We start from the raw sequence: 20,291 nt of genomic DNA, 5'->3' as shown, positions 1-20,291 counted from the left end.
TGATGTTAACTGACAGCTCTAAATATAAAATCAAAACCTAAAAAAAGAAAAAAAAAATTGTCAAATTCAGAGGCAGTGCACAGTGTTTGTTAAACAAACATTGCACTTATTTCACCACTAGCAGAATTGGGATAGGAGAGTTCCCCTCACCAACTCCTTTCTCTTCTATTTCCTTTGCTGCTGGTACCATAGGGACTTCTAGCACTGCCAACTGTGAAAGACTGTTACATAACTTATTGTTTAACTTTGAGAGTAACAGTCTGTCTGTGAAAGAGAGATATGCTCAGTCAGTCTGAAGAAGCAAGAAAATGCCACTTAAACAGAAAAGCATGGAAAGCTCCATGACATTGCAAAGATTTTAAAAATCTTCATACCAGACTGCCCTCTGCTGGGATGTTAYTCAATTAAACTCTGTCCCTGCTCTTCACAACACCCCCACCATTCTAGAATCTGTAGCAGAAATGCACATGCCTTTTTCTAGACTAATGAAAAGGTTTAATAGCCTCTTTTTGAAAACTTATATATCTGACTAACAATAAACAGATTTTTTCCTCACAAATAATCCATTCAAGTACAGAGCTGAAAAAGCATCTACATTTCTCTGCCAACACCACTTTCAGAATCCACAGATTTTGTTTAAATCAAGCATACTCTGGGCTGGTGTTGAATGTATAATGAGGACAAAACCCCTGAGGCTATCTTCTTGCATATTGTCTTGTAAATATATTAAGCTGACAAAATTTTATACAACCCTCTTTCGCCYCTATGAGTGACCTAATTTCCTATCTCCATTGAGAATACACACTATTCTGACTCCCTACACTGCACCTGAGACTAWTTTTTCTGAGGCATCATGGCAACATTATTACTTTTACACTCTTCAAAGGATCTCCTTGCTGGGTGCTTTTCATTTGCAAACGATCTATTTCTGTTCCTTGACCTTGGTTTCAAAAGCTGCAAATTTCGTTTAAACCTGAGTATGAAAAGTTCAACTCTGTCYCCAYCACAGAGAAAGGTTTGGTATTTAASACTAGAAGACCCAYWCCATAACCCAACTGTCTTCCAYTGAAGCTTGTGTAAAACACAGAGAATGTTTCTACCTGGCAGGACTAGCAAAGCTGCTAAAATAAAAACGTTTTTTAATGTATCTCACAGGAACACATGAAAACATGCATTTTATAACACATAGAGCCGTATTTTGCAAAGCTGTATTTTAAAACCTATAGCAGCATATTAGAACCACAGAAGCATATTCAGGACAGCACCAAAAAGCCATATAATTTGATTTTGACTAATGGTATTTTAATTTTTCCCCCATTACTTTGTGGTCTTCCACTTTCTCAAACACTTAGAAAAACTGACCAGAAAACTTCCTGGAATGGCCTGAAAAGAAGATTTTTGACCCATTGCACAAGGATGAAACCACATTTTGCAATTGCACTGTTTCAGTTTGGTTTTGTTGGTTTGGGTTTTTTTTTCAATTGCAGAGTATTTTTCTCCTGACCATTAAAAGCCATTTTTTCATTAGTATCCGTAAAACAGAGCCACATTTTACAGCTGGAGCTCAGTGCACAACCCCAGAATATCAGCTGTTTTGAAGTATTCTCACTTAGAAAAGTTAATGATTATTTACAGAGGTGGATGGATCTCTGCTTTTYCACGCTTCCTTAAAATAGCATTTCTTCTTAAATACCAACATCTCTGGAAATTTATGCCTCCTAGAGGTGAAGAAAACCACCAAAAGCAGCCATACCATCCAGTGACATAAATTTATTAAACGAGAGCCCATAGTAGGGAGGTGTTTCTCTATGCACTGTCCTCCCCACTTCCACAACAGTTATGGGGCTGTTTCAACTCCAGTGGTTTCAGAACTTGTATCTGTGCTACATTCCCTTACCTCCCTGTTCTGCAGCAAAAGCCTAATTAATCAGACTGCAACAGTCCYTCCCCATGGAAAATGAATTTGCCTTCACAACAACGTGTGTAGTTTAGCTCATGATATTGGAAAGAAATAATATTAATAATATGCATCACCCGCATGAATCAGTGGATACATCATTACAAAGCATCTGTCACCAAAAGAAAGCCCATTTATGGAACTAGGGAAAAATAAAGATAACTATTTCCAAATTCCATTTTATTGACAATTGAACTCAACAGAAATTACTAGTTTTTGAATGGAAAAAAAAAGAAATCCAAAGTTCCATTTGCAATTTTCYACTGATACTCAGGTCAGTTTTTAAATATATGTTTCATGAATACATGAGATTGTGTAAAAAAGGTTGTGGTTATTTATGGAACGTACAGATAAGTCTGATTTGTTAGAGAAAGCTCGGTGTCATCACTTTGCTTGCAAACCCTTCACATTCTCACTCAATGTTTCATTTCAAATCCCACTGTTCAAATTCTTTGAAAGAACCTTTGTTTTCTGGCAGCCTGCAGGAAAGATACCCCTAACATTTTCATGGGTTAGTATGTTGAAAAAGTAACACAGACCAATGATCAAACTTCTCAAAAGTATTTCTGGAAACTGAATACCCCAAGCCAGGGTAAAAACTACATATTAATCAAAAGTGTCATTCCAAAAGAGACCAATATAGAAACAAAATGTGCTGATCAAACATAGTAGGCAGGAGAGTACAGAGTATTACAACAGGTATTCATCCACTGARAAACACCAGATCCCCGATAAATGGAATGACCATCACTACATGACAGCAGCACTTTGAAACAGTGAACCCAACTGCACATTGCTAAATATAACCTGGAGAATAAAACACATATTAATTACAAAAGGTTCACTGCGACTTTGCACTATCAAGCAGTTGTTCACTAAAATAAGCTTAAGAAGTCAAGTCTAGCACCAGTCACTAGTTCCATTTCCAGTAACAGTCTGTACTATATGTGTGCTGATAAAATTTGCAGGGAAACTTGGAATTCTCCAGCTGTACACACAGTATTAGCAGATTTTGACTTGTATATCTCCATTCTTCAATTAAACAAAATAGACGTATTTATTTTTCATGGAAGAAATATTCATTGAAAAATAAATATAACCACATACATGGCAGGGAATATTCATATATGCTGATTATCAGAATAAACTTTTTGCACAGGAAGTAGAAGTTGGGGCTAAACACTGACCAAGAAGAAACAAGAACAGTGACACATTGCCCATCAAATGATACTTCTCTGTCTTGCAATGTGTATCAGGCAGAATGACCACAATGAAGAAAAAGGGTATATGATTGTGTCATTGCAGGCTGGAGGAATGAYTTAAAGCAAAGTAGGCAGTCTTATTTTCAGGAATTCTTAATCAATTATTCTTAGTTCAATTGTCAACTCTACAACACTAACAAAAAGTGTTCTTTTAACAAAATGTTTTCAAATTAATATCCGTCATTAAAATATGAAAAACTGAACAAGATAATGATAAGCTGCAGGATGTTTACCATACCTCAGCTCCACCCATCCATTTTGGTTCATCAGGAAATTCAGCACATAGGATATCTTCTGACTGGTTAGTTCCTAATACGTGATAATGCAGCTTTTGGTGCAGATTAGTGGAGGTCTCAGTGCCTAGTGAAATGCAGATATTTAAACCAGTAAGTTCTCAAAGAAATCCAACAACAATCACATGAAACCCTTAGAAATTTCTGTATCCCTTTGCATACAAAAGAGAAATTCAGAAGAGAGAACTAAGAAAGGTTCCAAGCCACAACCATTCCCCTCCAAAAAAACATTCTCCTACAAAACAAAAAACTTCACAGTGGAAACCCTTTAAAATAGTAAGCCTTTCCTTTTATTGTTGATAATACCTACTTCAAACCTGAAGATTTATCATTTCAAGCTTTGCTTTCTAGCAAAGCAAGCAAAATGAAGAAAAACAAGCAGCCCTGCCACCCTCTAATGACATTTTCATTTCCATTTCACTCCAAGCAACGAAGGGGAGATTTACTGCTAATTAACATTCCTAGAAACCTTTGTACTTCCATTTACTGAAAATACAAAAGTGATACATTATAAAGCACTGAATGAGGTGCTACTTGATTTAAAAAAAAAATTTCATTCTTGCAAGTTTCCAGCACTTTAGCTTTTGAACTACAAACAGGAGGTTAAAAAAAAGCTCAATGAAACAAGGCTGGTATCTATCTTGCAAGTCTGGCAAACTTACAGGCTTCAAAAGCAAATACAGAAGTAAAATTCAGACTCTCTATAGTTTAACGAAGAGCACATGCCCAGAAGAAACTTTCCAGTAGCTCTATCTTATAATAAAAGGTGCTAAATTCCTTCTCCACCGGCACTCCTCAGAAATTTATTCCACTTTGTACAATGCTCCTTGATTTTTGCTAGCATAAACGTTTTGTGTTGCTTTGCTGTGAACCACAGAATAATTAATTTGGCTGAACAACAAAAACCTACACCCCACACTGCTATTCATTAGATCAATCTCCCAAACCAGCTCATCTATGCCCACACAAATTCATAAGGAGAAAGATCTAACAAAGCTGTCACCAGACATCAAATTCTAGCCAACAACAACAATATGGAACCTAATTAAATCATTCCAGAGAAAAGGAAAAGGAGCGGCAAACTTTTAAGAAAAAAACAAGGGCAAGTAGACAAGAAGTGACTCACATTAACTGAGCATAGGCTTTGGCCATACAAGACATAATTTGATCTCTAATTGCATAACCAATACTGCTATTTATTTCAGTAAAAATTTGTAGAGTTAATTATTTGTTGCACCAATTTACTGCAAAAGTTATTTTGCTTCCACATAGCATGCAATAAGTATGGTCATACCTACCATCACTTTTCCCCTCTTGCTTTGGGTAGCAGTTATAGAACATGCCTTTTCCATCATGGGTCCATGCCATGCAACTGAATTTAACTCTCTCCAAAGTATCTGGGAGATCCTCAGGACCTTCTACTTTCATAAACTTGATAGTAACCCAATCAGAGCCACTAGAACTCAGGCCATATGCAAAGTATTCACCATCTTCACTGAATGCATAACCTAGGAAACAAGATGAAGAAAGGTTAAACTGGGATACTAGTTAAAGGAACTGCTCACCAAACACTAAGAGAAGGCTTATTTTCTAAAAAACAGTGCAAGCAACTATATCGGCTACAAATGGGATTCACAGCACTTTATCAGTTTCTGCGGACTTCTCAATTAGTTCACAGATCCAAGCTTAGGCACAGATACTCAGTAAGTATCCATGTTCAGTAACATAACTTATGCCCAACATCTGAATTATGGTTTCAATCATATTTCTTYTACCTCCTGAGTTTGGCAGGTAGAGCTGGAAAATGAAAATGCACACAGAGAACTTAAGAGTGAAATTTTAGGAGAGAAACAGTACCAAAGAAACCGACAGAGATCTAAGCTATGTACCTTGAAATAGTGTAAATACCACTTAAAAAATAGAGTCACTGAAAACTAGACCCTTTAAAACCCTGAAATAACTGGAAAATTTTGACACTAGCATCCAGATAGGTAATTACCAGTATTCTCAGCTAAGACCTGTGATACTTATTTCACTGTACCCAAACAATGAAGAATAAAGAGCTTCCATCATAGTTGATAAGGATCAAATTCACGCTTGCAAATTAAGTCAGGTGAAGAGACTGAATCATCATAGGCCTGTACAGACCTGAAAGTATCTACCAAAAAACAACCTAAGAAAAAGTTCCATTTCATAGACATGGTGGTTTTGAGAAGCACCACTGTGCCACACAAATATATTCTCCGCCATAAGAATGTAAGAGCGGCAATTCTGATTCACAACAYGATTCCACCTAGCTGTTCTCAGGAGCAACCACAATGTGACACCTACAYAAGTAAGAAAAACCATATAATTATGGAATGGTTTGGGTTGGAAGGGATTTTAACAATCATCTAGCTCCTACACTCCTGCTGTAGATAGGGACACCTTCCAGCAGATAAAGGTTGCTCAAAGCTCTGTCCAATCTGGCCTGGAACACTTCCAGGGATGGGGCATCCACAAATTCTCTGGGCAACCTGTTCCAGTGCCTCACCAYCTTCACAGTGAAGAATTTTTTCATAATATCTAATCTAAACCYATTCTCTTTTAGTTTAAAGCCATTCCTACTTGTTCTATCACTACGTGCCCTTGTAAAAAGTCCCTCTTCACTTCCCYAAAGTACCCACTTTAGGTACAAGAAAGCTACTGCACAGTCAACCCACAGCTTTCTCTTTCCCAGGMTGAATAATCTCAACTCTCTCAGCCCTTTATCATAGGAGRGSTGCTCCAGACCTTTAATCTTCGTCATGGCCCTGCTCTGGACTCACTCCAACAGGTCCGTGTCCTTCCTAAGATGGGAGTCCAGATTTGTATGGAATACTCCAGGCAGTGTCACATGAGCTGAGCAGAGGAGCAGAATCCCCTYCCTYGCTCTGCTGTCCATGCTGCTTKGTAYGCAGCCCAGGATTAAATTTGCTTTCTGGGCTGCAAGTACACTTTGCTGGCTCATGTCCAGCCTCTCATCTACCAGCACCTCAAGTCCTTGTTAGCAGGGATGCTCCCAATCTCTTAATTCCCCAGCCTGTGTTGATACTATRCAACAAATACAAAATGCAGGAATAAATGCAAGAACAATGTGAGCACATCTAATATTTCCCTCAAATATTTTTATCACCTTCAACCATTTTTAGTTTAGCAGACTTCTTTTCCATGCAGTAGTTGGCTAATGCTCCTCAATGCTTCCCTTCTCCTTGATTATGTCTAGCTCATCTTTTTCCACCACCACCATCCACTGGTAAGGGGTTCTACAGATATACTTCTTGCAGCATGAACCACCACCTTCTTCTGTTTGCTGACATGACTCCCCCTGCTTTCAYTTGCTATTTCCTCATTCTTGCAGCAGAAAAAATGACTAATCAACCCTTATTCCCTCTCTCCATCCTATTGCATRACACAAATGATTCTGTAGACCTCTAATATCCTTAATAAATTGTCCATTTTCCAAGCTGATTAATCCAGGCACACTCAATTTTTCCTTGATTGCTCCTACTGCCCTCCTCCAAACTGTATTTCAGAGTCCCTTTTGACCTGAGGAGACCRGAACTCGATTTAGTATTCAATGGTACAGTATAAACTGGTGGGTTRCTAATGTAATGGTGTCTTCTGTTTTGTTCTCTGTTTCATAGAATCATTAAGGTTGGAAAAGACTTCCAGGATCATAGAGTTCAACCTTTGACTGATCACCATAAATCCCGGCATTAAGCAGCCACATTGGGTTGTTTCTTGAACACTTACAGGAATGTATTTCTTCCTAATGAATAAATTAATATTCGATGTGCTTKTTTGGCTTCCACCAAGAACCAAGTTGACACTTCCATGGAATTATGTATTACATTCCCAAGCATTGTTCCCAAGAGATCATGGTGAGCTCAAGAGTTTGCTCCATCCGTTCCTTCATAAATGAGGTTAGGATTGTTTGTCCCCTGTGCATCACATAATTTATCTCCACAGAGACTTGTAACTGTTAATTTATTGCCACTCATTATGGTTAAGGTCTTCCTACAGCTTTTCAGTCATTCTTCAGTCTGGAGTATCTTTGTATTGTCACCAAACTCTGCCACCTCACTGCTCACTCCTTTTTCTGTTATGCATCAGCATACTGAACACTGCTAGCCCTAGCATAGTCCCTGWCAGAGCTTTACCATCAATTTCTACTTGACAGCCCATCAGTTTTTCCTTTCCCTGCCCTTAAATAATTTATCAAGAKCAGGAGTTTTCCCTCCTGTTACATGGCTTCTGGTTTTCCAAATGCATTTGGAAGGAAACTTTGCCATAAGACTTCCAGAAATACGGAGATTTTATGAACCCAATTCCTTATACCCACAGATTAAGGCAGAACTTCTCATGAAAAGAAGCCATACTGATGTTTTTCAATTAGGTCACACTTAGAGAAACATTCACTAATTCTGTCCTCTGTTTTTATTAACAGGCTTTGAACAGACTTAAAGGACTTTTAGGTCCAAGAGTCTGCTTCTACAAATGAGCAAGTACCGAGTGTGAAAACAGCTAAGAGAAGTTACAGCCCTAGTGAACACAAACAATTTTTTTGTGATCATAAAAATGAATGCAATGTTTCTTCACAGACTCTAACCTGATGGCTTGTATAGTTCAGAAGAACATTATACAAATCCACATATGGCTATTGTGATAATTTTAATTAAATCTTCAACTTCTGAAGAACACTGAGACTTACTCAGCAGGAACTGCTGTCTCACTAACCTCGTAAGGCCACAGTGCCGTCATCAGAAAGCTTATTTGGATCAAGAAAAACTTTGGCTTCGGCATCCAAGGAGTCTTGTACATATAAAACTCGCTGATTCTGGAGCCCTGTATTGTAGAAGTGGAAATACCTAAAAAGGACAAGAGGGAAAAATTAGGTAGGAAGAATTCTGATTTTCAGTTAGGCAAGMACAAAGAACATGTATGAGATTGTCMTGAAKGGAATACAAGACAAATAAATAGGTTAGGGAAACACAAGWTTCATAGCATCCAAAATACCCTTTRAAAATAAAASCTGAATTTGTCACAGTGWGTTTCAWAGAATGCTAAGTATACTATAAACTCCACATAACTGTCTATGTTAATCTCTGGCAGCTGCAGCATTTCTCTGTTACAAGTACTGKSMCAGTACTTGTAACTCCCATCCCTTATGTTCTCAGCTTTGTCATTCATGTAGCTGCTTTCAATCTGTACTGTGTGACAGACTTATGTTCAAATGAAACTGAACCAAAACTGTTTCATCGGTATTTACCAACGTCCCTAAAAACGCATGTGTTTGAAAAAGTTGTAGGAAGAGATAATTAGAGTTGTCTCTAGTGAGTGAGACTGTTCACCTCCTAAGACACTACAGAGCTCAAAAAAATTAACACTCATATTCTACTCAAGTCAGAGGTCACTTTTCTTCCTTCATAGAACTTTACTACACAAACACGCGACTTAACAAACCAGAGAGAAGCTTCAGTTATGGGAACGAAGGAATTTACAGAGCAACGTTCAAATCTAAAAATATGTTCATATAATCCCTAACACTGACCAGTACCTGGGTACAAACATGGGAAGTTGGTAAAGCCAGAAGGGGAAAATATACTCACAAAGGCCTGGTTAACAATACCAGCTAGTAATACACTCAAGTAATAATAATAATGCTCAGCGGTGTGAAACTGAAAGATTAAAATAAATAGAAGAAAAAGAAAACTAATTTTCCATTTGACCGTGCATTCTCTTGCCAATGTCACCTCTACAATACTGGGCAACAAGCTGGGAAGCAAAGTTTAAACAAAAAGACAGACAWAGCACCTCCCTGGGCACCCTTATTTTCTTCAGACTTCACAGAACAGTTCTTTAGACACTGTCCTTTAGCAGCTGTTCTTCATCAGAAAACTGGAGTAGTTAAATTTAAGAACTTCTAAGTGTCATGGGAAGTTTAGAAAATTTTCCAAATAAAATAGGCCCTTTCCCCACACCTTATTTAGCGTAACTTAACTTGGTAGAGACCTCTTGATCACCTGAAACATGCCAATATAGGGCTTTTCTGTATTATTTTTGAACTGCTCTAAGTCCAGCACATGCCAAAGAGTATCACTCCGAAGGACTAAAAAGACATCTATTAAAATCAAAGTAAAGTGTCAAATTACAAGTACATTAAGCTCCTGGCACAAATGTTCTTCCTGSAGAACAGTCAGCTGTATCAAATTAAGAATTTGTATCTCTTAGCAGAGACTGTATTTATCACTGCCATGAGCATTAAGCCTTAATAGCAACATTAAGCCTTAACAGCACTGAAGGTAACAACATCCAGAGATGTTTGCACTGAGCAGGGAGAATGGGYCAGAGAATCCAGAGCAGTCACTGACCAGACCAGTGACCTGTCACCTGCTACATCTGCATGAGCGTTACATACAAACAAGCTTTGCCTGACTCACTCAACAAGGCACAGTTCCCCAGATGCAGCATTGCCCTAAACAGCTCCACTGTTTCTGGGCTTAAACCTCACACCTCTATACACTGACATGCTGTGCCCCATCCATGACAATTTAAATCCACATCAGCTGGGGTTCACTTCCCACCAGATACTTTAAGAAAACCCTACACAGTACAGAATTTCTCCCCCTTAGTAACAAGTATCTGTGCCTTCCTCACAGCACAGATCRCTAAAACAAACCCCTCTGGACATCTGTGTAGATCTTAGGGCAACAAGATATCCTCTGCTCTTTCTATGGATGATGATGAACACATACCTGGCATATCTGGGTGCCCACTCAACAAGGATCAAACACATTGAAAATAYTGAGAAAAAATATCTGTGCTACCCATGATTAAGAGTGGCTGGTTGCTCACACTACCTCTTTTTCAGCTGCTAAAACAAYCTTTAGATGTTATTAAGTTAATAAGCAGTTTCATCCCTTTACTCCCTTTCTCTAGAAGCTTTTAGTGCTTCTAAAGGAGGTCACAGAAAATTCAGAAGCAGCTGCACACTCCAGACCTCGGGTAAAACAGAGAAACACCATCCCTTCACCTTGCCACAGAATCAGAACAGGGATCTAGGTACTAGAATGCAGCAGGATTTCTTTAAGAAGACAGATCTTTTTGCATCAGTTGCTTTAAGTCCTCAAAATTAATTTTCCCTTATCCCCTGTAACTACAGGAAGAGTTTTTCACAAGGGACTTCCCACTGTTTTTCACTGGTTATGACTAAACAAAAAGAGCGACCAACATAAGTGCAGTATTCTAGCAAATATTTTGAACAAAATGCATGTGATGGACATGCTACTTTCAGATGACATGCCTCTAACTATGCTGACAATGACCAACCCTTTCTGAAATGAACTCCTCAAAGCTTTACTTTTGCAACAATTACTCTACAAAACTGTCTGATTTCTGATAAACTCACAATTTCTTCTTCCTATAAAAAGACAACAAAAGAAGAAAATATGATTGGGAACTGGAGACAGTCAAGCACCTCGTGCTCTGCATCATGTAACACATGTTTATAGTGGGTTACTTCTCTTACTTCCCAACTATAAAGAAATAAATACAAATATAATTTATAATTTTCTTTTCTAATTAGTAGTTGCTTCTGACTTGCTTCACATTCATCACCACCTACAAAGACATTCCTCACATACCTTTTTCCTTTCTTGAAGTGGCAGCTGTACTTAGGATAATCATAGAGTTCAGTCATTCGTTCCTTGAACAGTCCTCTGACAGGACACTGCTCAAGAAAGGGSACTGTAAGCTTGTTCTGAGCCTCCACAAATGCCTGAAAGAAAACAATTCAAAAAACATGAACTCAAGCAGAAATGCGTATTTTCCACACAAAACATTTTCAGAAGCAATGCATCAGACATCTTTCTTCCATATAGATTATGCGGTGTCACAGAGGAAGAATCCCACATGCTTATTTGCATTGTGYCACAATTCTGTAATAAGACTAAACTTCTATCCTGAATAATGACTCCCCAGGGCAGACACTGGGGTAACCAGCCAAAAGGCCACAAAGCCTTCTCATCATTCCCTTTAAAAAACCCCAAAAAACCAAAATGCAACCCCAACAACCAAAGAAACCCTAAACAAACAAAAAAMCAAACCAACACATCAAAAAYYCCCAAAAAMCAAAGTAACAACCCCAAAAAGAATACCATGCTTTTAAAAACTCTTCTCATATTTGCCTAAATGACAAATACTGCCCGCAGATTGCACTATTACTTCAGGAGCTGTGAAAGGTCTGGGAAGGGCTGTAAGATGTACAAAATGTCACGTGCATCATCTGTTCATATTATTAACATAACACACAGAATGAGTCCCAGCCAATATTTCAAGAGAAGCCCTAAGTACTGTTCACAGATTAATTTTTCATTACAAAAGGCAAAGATACCTAATMTCTGAAAACTTTGAGAAGTCTGGTTTCTTTAAAACACTCCAGCTCCCTGTCACAAACACTTAAGAACAGTGATCAAAACTGTTACCACTCCAGCTGTTTGTTGCATTCATGGAAAAGCTGGTGCTCTGAAGGTGTTTCATCATCATGTTCATGGTACACGAACATTAAATTAATACCTCAGCATCTTAAGGTGAATCACAGCTGCTAACAAGCAGACATGCAGGCTTTTCTGTCTCTAACATGAAGTAGGTAGGACAGGACACCATGTGTGGCTGTAATTCACAGCCAAATGCTGCAGTGACAGCGGAGACACGCTCAGACTCCAGCCTCTCACCTCCAGCATGAAATCCTGTCCACTCATCTCTTGCTTACACGGGGCTCTTTTCCAGAGGAGGCTTTGAAAGAGTCTATTGTTTTCTACCTGTCCTGAATCTGTCACACAGCAATCAGATCAATGCATTGTAACATCTGAGTTACACTTCATKGCAGGGAGTGACCCACAGGAACAGCAGGGCTAAAATCCACGTTGCACAACTTATGTTTCACAGACCTTCAGAAAAATCAGCTGCTGTACAAGCAGAGTAACTGGCCCACACTTACCAGCTCCTATCAGTCACRTATTAATTCTTCAGGTGAAGAATTAATTTGTGCACAGCACATCCCAGTGGTAAGTCACACAGCCTCCACATTGTACTGCTATAACTGTTTCCCCATCAGATGGTGAAAGAACTTAATCAAATCTACCCAAGAATTACGTATACCTGAACTGGTTTTCTCTAAATGGAAACAAATGAATTTCAAAAACCACATACACAAAAATCTCGATGGTGGAGCCTACACAAGTCAACTAACTTCTTCCAATGCTGTGACATTTTCAGAGAAAGGACAGCTTACAAAAACATGCGTCAGAACATCCATTGTACTGGATGGGCAAAAGCAYGTTCCAGTTGCATGTAGTGAACAGAAACTGGCACACATCTTTGTTTCATCCATCAATAACATCAAAATTAAAACACTGCTGCAAGGGTATACTGGAACTGTGTTACTCACTTTTAACTGCACRGACACACCTTACCACATCTGATTTCATTTAGTGATATTCACAGAAGAAACACAGACTATTCCTTACATGCCTTTGTTGCACAAGAACATGCAATTATTACACTCACAACTGTATCACTAGTAATTTTGCTATTACAGGAAAAAGTATTTTCTCATTTCCAATTAGTATGCACTAAAGGTTCCAAGATTATTTGTAAAAGGAGTGTCACTGCTGTCTAAAAATGAAGGAAGGAATTACAGATTTTTCAAGGAGTTTTATGGAGAAAAATACAGTCCAGTTTGGAAACTTTTGGTTTCCATGCTTTTGAGCATGAGGTTGCACTCATAAACATGCAAAAAAAATCATAACAAGCAATATATAATTGAAATATTGCTCTAGGTAAAGTACAGGAACACTTGTCAGCAGAAACTTTCATTGTAAATAATTCTATCCACCATGCTGAGCTAAGCAGATGCCACCCAGGCTACAGAGCTAACAGGCACTGTACACCTTCAYGAACCTAGAGAGAAAGATTTTTATTGCACCTGTCAAAATCTGTATCAGACAATGTATCATAATCCTTGAACCAGCTTTGAAATTTGCTAGCTGAACAAAGGATAGAATAAGGAACCAAGTAAGACAACTCTTTACGGCTATTTCAGAAATTTGAAAAGCAAGTAATATCTAAAGCATTGTACTACAAGTAGAGATGGTCCACTTGAGGCTGAAGTGTCTGGCCATTACTTAAATAGGCCAATTGTTGTTYTTAAAAAATCGTTTAACTAGATTTCATCTAAGAAACGTATGGCACAAACTTTTTAATCATACTTTTTTACAACCTATGAGCTTTCTACATTCTACCAAGCTACTCTGTCAAGGTAATTATTCCACTGACAGTATACTTGCCAAGAAGCAGCCTCAGAATAGGAACTGTTTTAATATTACTGGTCTTTGTTATTAGTCTGCGAAGTATTTACAGTTCATATATATATATATATAGATATTCAATCAAGGGTAGTTCAGTGCAACTCCTACAAGAGAGCATATACCTTTCCCAAGGTATTTTATTTACAAAATAAAATTAACCAGACTTCTTGTGACTTGCCCCTTAGCATTTACTTTTTTAATGTTTAACAAATATTCAAAGTGCAATTGGAAAATTTATCAAAATGTCAACAAAACACTSGTCTATTTTAACTACAAATCCATGTAACTGTAGATCTGAGAGTTTCAATTCTAGTCCTAATTCAAATAGACTCATGTTCACAATAGTACAACCCAACCCCACATGATCCCTGCTTTTTCATCACTTGTCCATCTCTCATATCTAGAACAAGCTCAGCATTACTGTCTGCACTACCAGTGAGTTAAGATACTTTATGTAACTGACACAGCAACAAAAGACTTCGCTGTCGTCTAAAGAAGAGCAAAGTATTAAATGAAGAAGCTGAAAGTCCAACTAAGCCAAAGCTAAGGCAACAACAAAAGTGTGTTTTGTAGTTGTAACCTATGTCATTACCAKAAGTGTTTCACCAGCATAGCACATTTCAACTAGGGATGTTTCATATTTCAGCCAGGGATGTTTCCTCCATCTGTCTTTAAAGTCAATGGTCAAACAGAAGAAGAGCATAAATTCTCACATTCTGCACTTCCTTTCCCCAAAGTGAGACAGGAACTTCCCTATCTGACGAGAGGCTCATTTTTATTTACCTATCTGGAGAAGGGAGTTTGTTTGCTTATCGCTGCCCTTGGACTGCTCCAACGAAGCTCCCACAGAGGAAAAAAAGTGGTACAGCAAAACACATAAGATTGTGAACATGAAAGTGTACACTTCTTGAACAACAGCTTTATGATTGGCTTTATCAGCTCTAAGACTGTGCACTGGACCTACTTAGCCACCTGCAGACTTCAACCACCATCTTTTTTGTCACATATAAATGCACTGCATACATAACAAGATCATCTTTGTGATCTGGCTGAAAAATTTCTAATGCTATTTGACTTTCACCTCACTAAAAGTAGACTGTGGGTGGCTAGAAAAGGAAAGACCCCATTCTTGGACCATCTTAGAYCCAACTATCATGTGGCCTTGGGTGACCTAGATTAAGCACATATGTCAATAGAAAACTAATCCACAAAAGTCCTTCCTCCCAGAACATCACMTTGTGATGGTTATACCCATGCAAAGGAGGGACAGAAGTATTCACATCAGTGCAAGGAAGGGAAGGAAGGCAGAGAGAAACCACACAACCACTTAATTTAATGGAAACCTGCAAATTATACTGGATCAGGTACAGCACCATTTGCACTCTACTCTGCAAAAATACCTGATTAAGCCAATTACAAAAAAAAGTTCCACCTTTCTATGTTCAATTGTTTGTAACTGCTAACTATCAAGAGTCCACATGATCATTTGGACTAGCCACAGGAAACAAATAGTTTTTTTATACTTATAGTAGTTGCGGGTAATTTCCTTCATCCCAGTCCCTTTAACTCTACAGTGGAGATCTGGTGAAACCATCATGAACATTTCAGAGTTAAAAACAACCTCGCATAACTTCGCTTCTTTCTCCACGCTTCAAGGAATAGCAAGCTTCATGTTCTGCTGACTCAATACAGAAACTAAGTGAAGCCTATTCATTTATTTTCTGAGAGTGCACCAATGTTTGACATGTCTATTTCTGCTGCACCTAGAAAAGCAGAATTMCAACATATCTGGGTATCTATTTGACAGAATTTTTTTCTGACCTCTTCTATGAAGGAGGCAAACCAGCAAAATACTTTAATTCYCTTGGTTCAGTAACTCCTGAAACTTTGGACTGAGATGATATACTTTCATACTTACTTACACAGGAACTCTATCCACTCCTTTTGCCATACTGCTACTGCAATTCTGCACTGCAGAATTCTGCCAAGGTGTGTGGTTTTTTGAGTGTAGCAAGTAAGAAGTAACAAGACCTTCATTCCACCAACATGACAACTTGTGTCTGGGCTGCTGTGTTTTTGTGAGGATAATTCCCTATKCCTTATTTTGCCTCCTATATAAACTACAAGCTCTAGAGAATGTGATTCACTGTCCTCCAAATGTTCTCACCCAATGTGCTCACAGTATGTGGCTACAGGACTGAATACAGGACATAAGAAATCAGGTCTCAGCATTTTCTCATTTTCCAAATCTTTCACAGGATCCCAAAAACCACTTTAATAGGTGTCCGTAAGGCATCTCCAAAAGAAAGACATAACCATACCTCCCACACATACATCCCTCTCAATGTGGTACAAAATTATTCTGTGTTTACTGTTTCTTAGAGATACCAGAATTAAAAAAAAAACAAACCAAAATTCTCTCAACTTTCTAAATATCTCATTCTCAATATTAATGTCCATGGTAAAGTTTTTCACTAAAACCTGATCCCAAACCAACCTTTTTAATCCACATGAGTATTTATACATGCTGATGGATTTGTAAGAAAGGAATCAGTTCCTAACTGTACATACATTATCTTGCTCTTGACAGTTACTCTAAGTTCTGTTTGACCAACCTCAGGTTCATGAAAATGTATAAGGCAAGCATATATGCAGGAGAACTCAGAAGGAATCTCACTAATGGAAAGCAACATTGCAGGATATTTTCGAATGGAGATCCTGCCCTTCATCATCTTCCTGACACAATCATGCATACTGGGCAGATGCCAGTGTTTCAGATCAGGAACTACAATTRCCACTAAGTTAGCAGCCATTGAAAAGGAAACCCCCTTCACACTGTCACCTACCATCATCCCTGCAACTCCCTATGCCATGAATATCAGAGGAACTGGCTCACAGTCATTATTTTTCATGATTCTCTCTCAGCAAAAGACTGGTTCCAGCAGCACCGTCTCACTATAACAGACTACAGGCTGAAAACACTGCAACACCTGCAATCTGCAATGACAGACACTAACAAAGCCTAAATTCAGGAGGAAAGTATTTTTGGTTTTGCCTTTAAAAAAAGGGTAAAAAAAATGTACTCACACACTTCGTCAGTTTTTGAAGAAAGCAAGCCAAARAAGTTTTCCTTCTACCCTTTCCTAACTATTTTGTTATGGTAATTTCAGATTTCAGATGTACTTAGGACAGTGGACAAAGCACTCTAAAATTTACGTGTTTCCCTTCAGTACAATAACATCATCTTGAGCATCCAAACTGGCCAAGAAAAATGGGTGCAAGGTAAACAAAGGTTTAGTTTTGCAGATTCTGGAATCTAAGTAATACCAAGTGTTGCAGACTTTCATAGAACCATAGAATGGTTTGGATAGGAAAGGACCTTGAATATCATYTAGTTCAACCCCCCTGCTAAGGGTTGGGACATTTSTCAGTRAATTAGRYTGCTCAAAGCCCCATCCAACCTTTCCCCCATTAAAAYATAGGGAAAAAATAATGGCATTGCTTTTGGTGCCATGAGATACCACATGAACTAAACCTTCATTCACCATGTAAGTTTTCAAAAAGTATTGGCAGGTTCTTCAAAAGCAGAGTACCTATGCATCTGGTCTATAAAAGAGAACCAAGTGAAAAGAAAAGTTACCTTCGTCTGCTCGCTATCAGGATCTTCAAGCCAGCAGTACGGATCACTGATTTTACATCCATGATAATCCGACACCTGAATTCATAAAAGATAATTATTTTAAAAAAGACACGCACACAAGCAAACTCTATCTGTCAAGGAATGATAGMATGATGAAGGGCATTTAGAATTTCACAAAAACATATAGTGCTAAGGAGCAAAGAACGAGAGAACCAACACACTGCTCCCAGGTGAGTTATAAGTATTACCATTCTTTGGTGATGACACCACGGCAGTAGAGTAGTCCTCAGAAAAAAACACAGAGCACCAAAAAAATAGTGAAATGCACATAAACTCCTTCCACGAAATAGATTAGTAAGCAAAGAAGAAACCCCACCAACCAAACCGAGATCCCTAAGGTTTTCAAGCCAAGTTATAAAACCTGATTACTGGATGTACCCAAAATATAGTTCCTGGTTACACAAATGGTCTCTGGTTTAGCCCTCCCRACTACTGTTACCCACAAACACGTGCATAATGTACATATAAATAATAATTTTTAAAAATAATCAAATGCCTACCCCCAAAACAACAAACAAAACAAACCACAAAAGATGAATCCACATGGTTGAATTTACCTCCTTCCTTCCTCCAGTACACAAAAAAACACTAGGTACCTGCTGCTAAGGCTTGCACAGTTCAGCCTTTAAGTCAACTATGAAAGTAAGTACTTTAGGTTTTTTCCCAGCTTTGGCTCATACGGGCAAACATTTTGGTTTAAATGCAATGTAAACAACCCCAGGACCAGTGTCCAATGCACATTGCWTTACGGAAGGGAAAGAAAATAGAACCCATTTTAGCCAAACTTACACCGTAATCCCTCRTGTATCCAGTTACACTGGGAACACAGGGAGATGGGACCATGTTACAGATGTGCCATCTCATATAAATAGACTATTTGTTCCTCTGCTGACGCTGCTGCAGCCCGGGCGGAGGCCTGGCTTTCCCTGACACACACAGCGGTACCGAAGCTCCCGGACCCRCCGTGGGGCCGCTGCTCCCGCACCCCGACTCAGGCCCCGCTGCCCGACTGAGAGCGGCTCCCGGCCCCGCACACGCGGGACGTGCCCGGAGGCACCGGCCAAGGGCCCGAATCCCGCCCTAATGAACCCCCGGCAGCCGCCGCGGCCCGCGGGCGTGACAAACCCGGGACTGCCCGCACGGAGCACGCCGGGCGTTCCGCGGCCGCAGCCGAACAAAGCGCCGAGAGCCGAGGCAGCACCGCCCGCCCCGCGGCGGCCCCGCGGGGGATGAGAAGCCGGGTGCCCCTCGCCCGGGCCCGGCGGCCGCCGCACGCCGGGGACTGTCCCAGCTAGCGCCGTACTCACGGCGGTCTCGTCGCGGTACACCTCGGGGTACTGGAAGGCCGGCATGGCGGGCTGCGGCGGAGAGCGGCGGGTTGCAGAGGCAGAGACAGAGGAGGAGGAGCAGGAGGAAGCAGAGGAGGAGGAGGAGGAGGAGAAGGCGAGGCGCGGAGGCGGCCGCGGGGCTGGGGCCGTGTTTCGGGCCGTGGCGGCAGCAGCCGGCAGCAGGCGCGCAGCGCGGCACAGGCGGAGCGCCGGCGCCATAGGGCCGCCCCCTGCCGGCAGCGCGCCGCCAGCGCAGCTCCCCCCGCGCAGCGCCCCCTGCAGGCTCGCCCCGCGCAGCGCCCCCTGCAGGCTCCCCCCGCGCAGCGCCCCCTGCAGGCTCCCCCCGTGCAGCGCCCCCTGCAGGCTCCCCCCGCGCCGGCAGCAGCGGGGCGGGGCGGCGGCGCCTGAGGGGGCGGGGGCTGACCGGGCCGGCCCTGCCGTCCACCGCTCTCGGCCTCTGCTCTGCCCTCCTGATCGACCTGCTCCGGAGGTGTGTAGCCAGCGCCAGCCGGGTTTCATCCTCCTCATAGTAAATGCTTGCAAAAGAATAAAATCGCAGATTTTCATTCTTTTTCCGCTCGGCTCCCCAGCGTTGACACGCTGTGCGGGAAGAGGCTCGGGTCTGGCTCGCAGAGTTGCCCTCTGTACCGGCGCAAAAGCAGGAGCTGCTTCCTGGGTGGGGTTGATTTTATGATTCTGATTCTGTGACTTAGGTGGCTCCAAGCCAGGTCACAGAATCACACATAGATTAGGTTGGAAAAAAACTCTGAGATTATCAATCTATGAAAGAACACCACATTGTCAACTGAACCGTGGCACTAAGTGCCACATCCAGTCTTTCCTTAAACACCTCCAGGGATGGTGACTCCATCACCTCCTTAGGCAGCCCATTCCAATATCTAACCACCTTTTCAGTGAAGAAATTCCTCCTGATGTCCAATCAAGCCTCCCCTAGTGCAGGTTAAGGCTATGTCTACTCATTCTGTCACCAGTCGCCTGGGAGAAGAGACTGACCAGGCCAGAACCTCCTTTCAGGGAGTTGTAAAGAATGATAAGCTGTGAGCTTCTCTTCTCCAGGCTAAACCTCGCTTGGTCCACTCAAACATTTAGCATATTTCCATTCAACGTGCCTCTATAAGTTGCCAGAGACTCCCCTTTGCACTAAAAGTGAAGGACAGGTTGGCCACCTGATCCCAGTGAAGATAGCCATTCCAGCACACCAGCCCAGCTGACTGGTGCTTGTCCCTGTCACCCGCAGTGTCAGAGCCTGTAGTCCCACGCCAGCCCCAACTCAGGCCTGCACAATCAGTCTGTATGAAAGAGTGTCCAGATAAGGTGTTACAAGTGGATGACTTCAGGCTTA

At 40.7% G+C, this 20,291-nt stretch overlaps 1 protein-coding gene across 2 annotated transcripts in view; it reads right to left on the bottom strand.

Moving 5' to 3' along the window:
* The window catches only part of PREP (prolyl endopeptidase), an 87,602-nt gene extending 68,470 nt beyond the window's left edge, over nucleotides 1–19,132 (bottom strand). The window contains exons 1-6 of one of the 2 annotated variants that reach the window (XM_057375411.1): nucleotides 18,908–19,132; nucleotides 17,541–17,615; nucleotides 11,177–11,310; nucleotides 8,271–8,401; nucleotides 4,811–5,020; nucleotides 3,458–3,579 (exon numbers count right to left, since the gene is read on the bottom strand). In XM_057375411.1, coding sequence (XP_057231394.1) covers nucleotides 3,458–3,579; nucleotides 4,811–5,020; nucleotides 8,271–8,401; nucleotides 11,177–11,310; nucleotides 17,541–17,615; nucleotides 18,908–18,952 — 717 coding nt within the window. In that variant the 5' untranslated portion in view covers nucleotides 18,953–19,132. Of the gene's footprint in view, nucleotides 1–3,457; nucleotides 3,580–4,810; nucleotides 5,021–8,270; nucleotides 8,402–11,176; nucleotides 11,311–17,540; nucleotides 17,616–18,389; nucleotides 18,633–18,907 lie in introns of those variants that run through there. The other variant, XM_057375412.1, reaches the window with a different exon arrangement.
* Between the last annotated feature and the right edge of the window lie 1,159 nt (nucleotides 19,133–20,291).

This window comes from Malurus melanocephalus, unplaced genomic scaffold (genome assembly GCF_030028575.1).
Source record: "Malurus melanocephalus ecotype Western Australia unplaced genomic scaffold, MMel_1.1 scaffold_248, whole genome shotgun sequence".
NCBI lineage: Eukaryota > Metazoa > Chordata > Aves > Passeriformes > Maluridae > Malurus > Malurus melanocephalus.
This window is presented reverse-complemented; position numbering and strand designations above follow the sequence as displayed.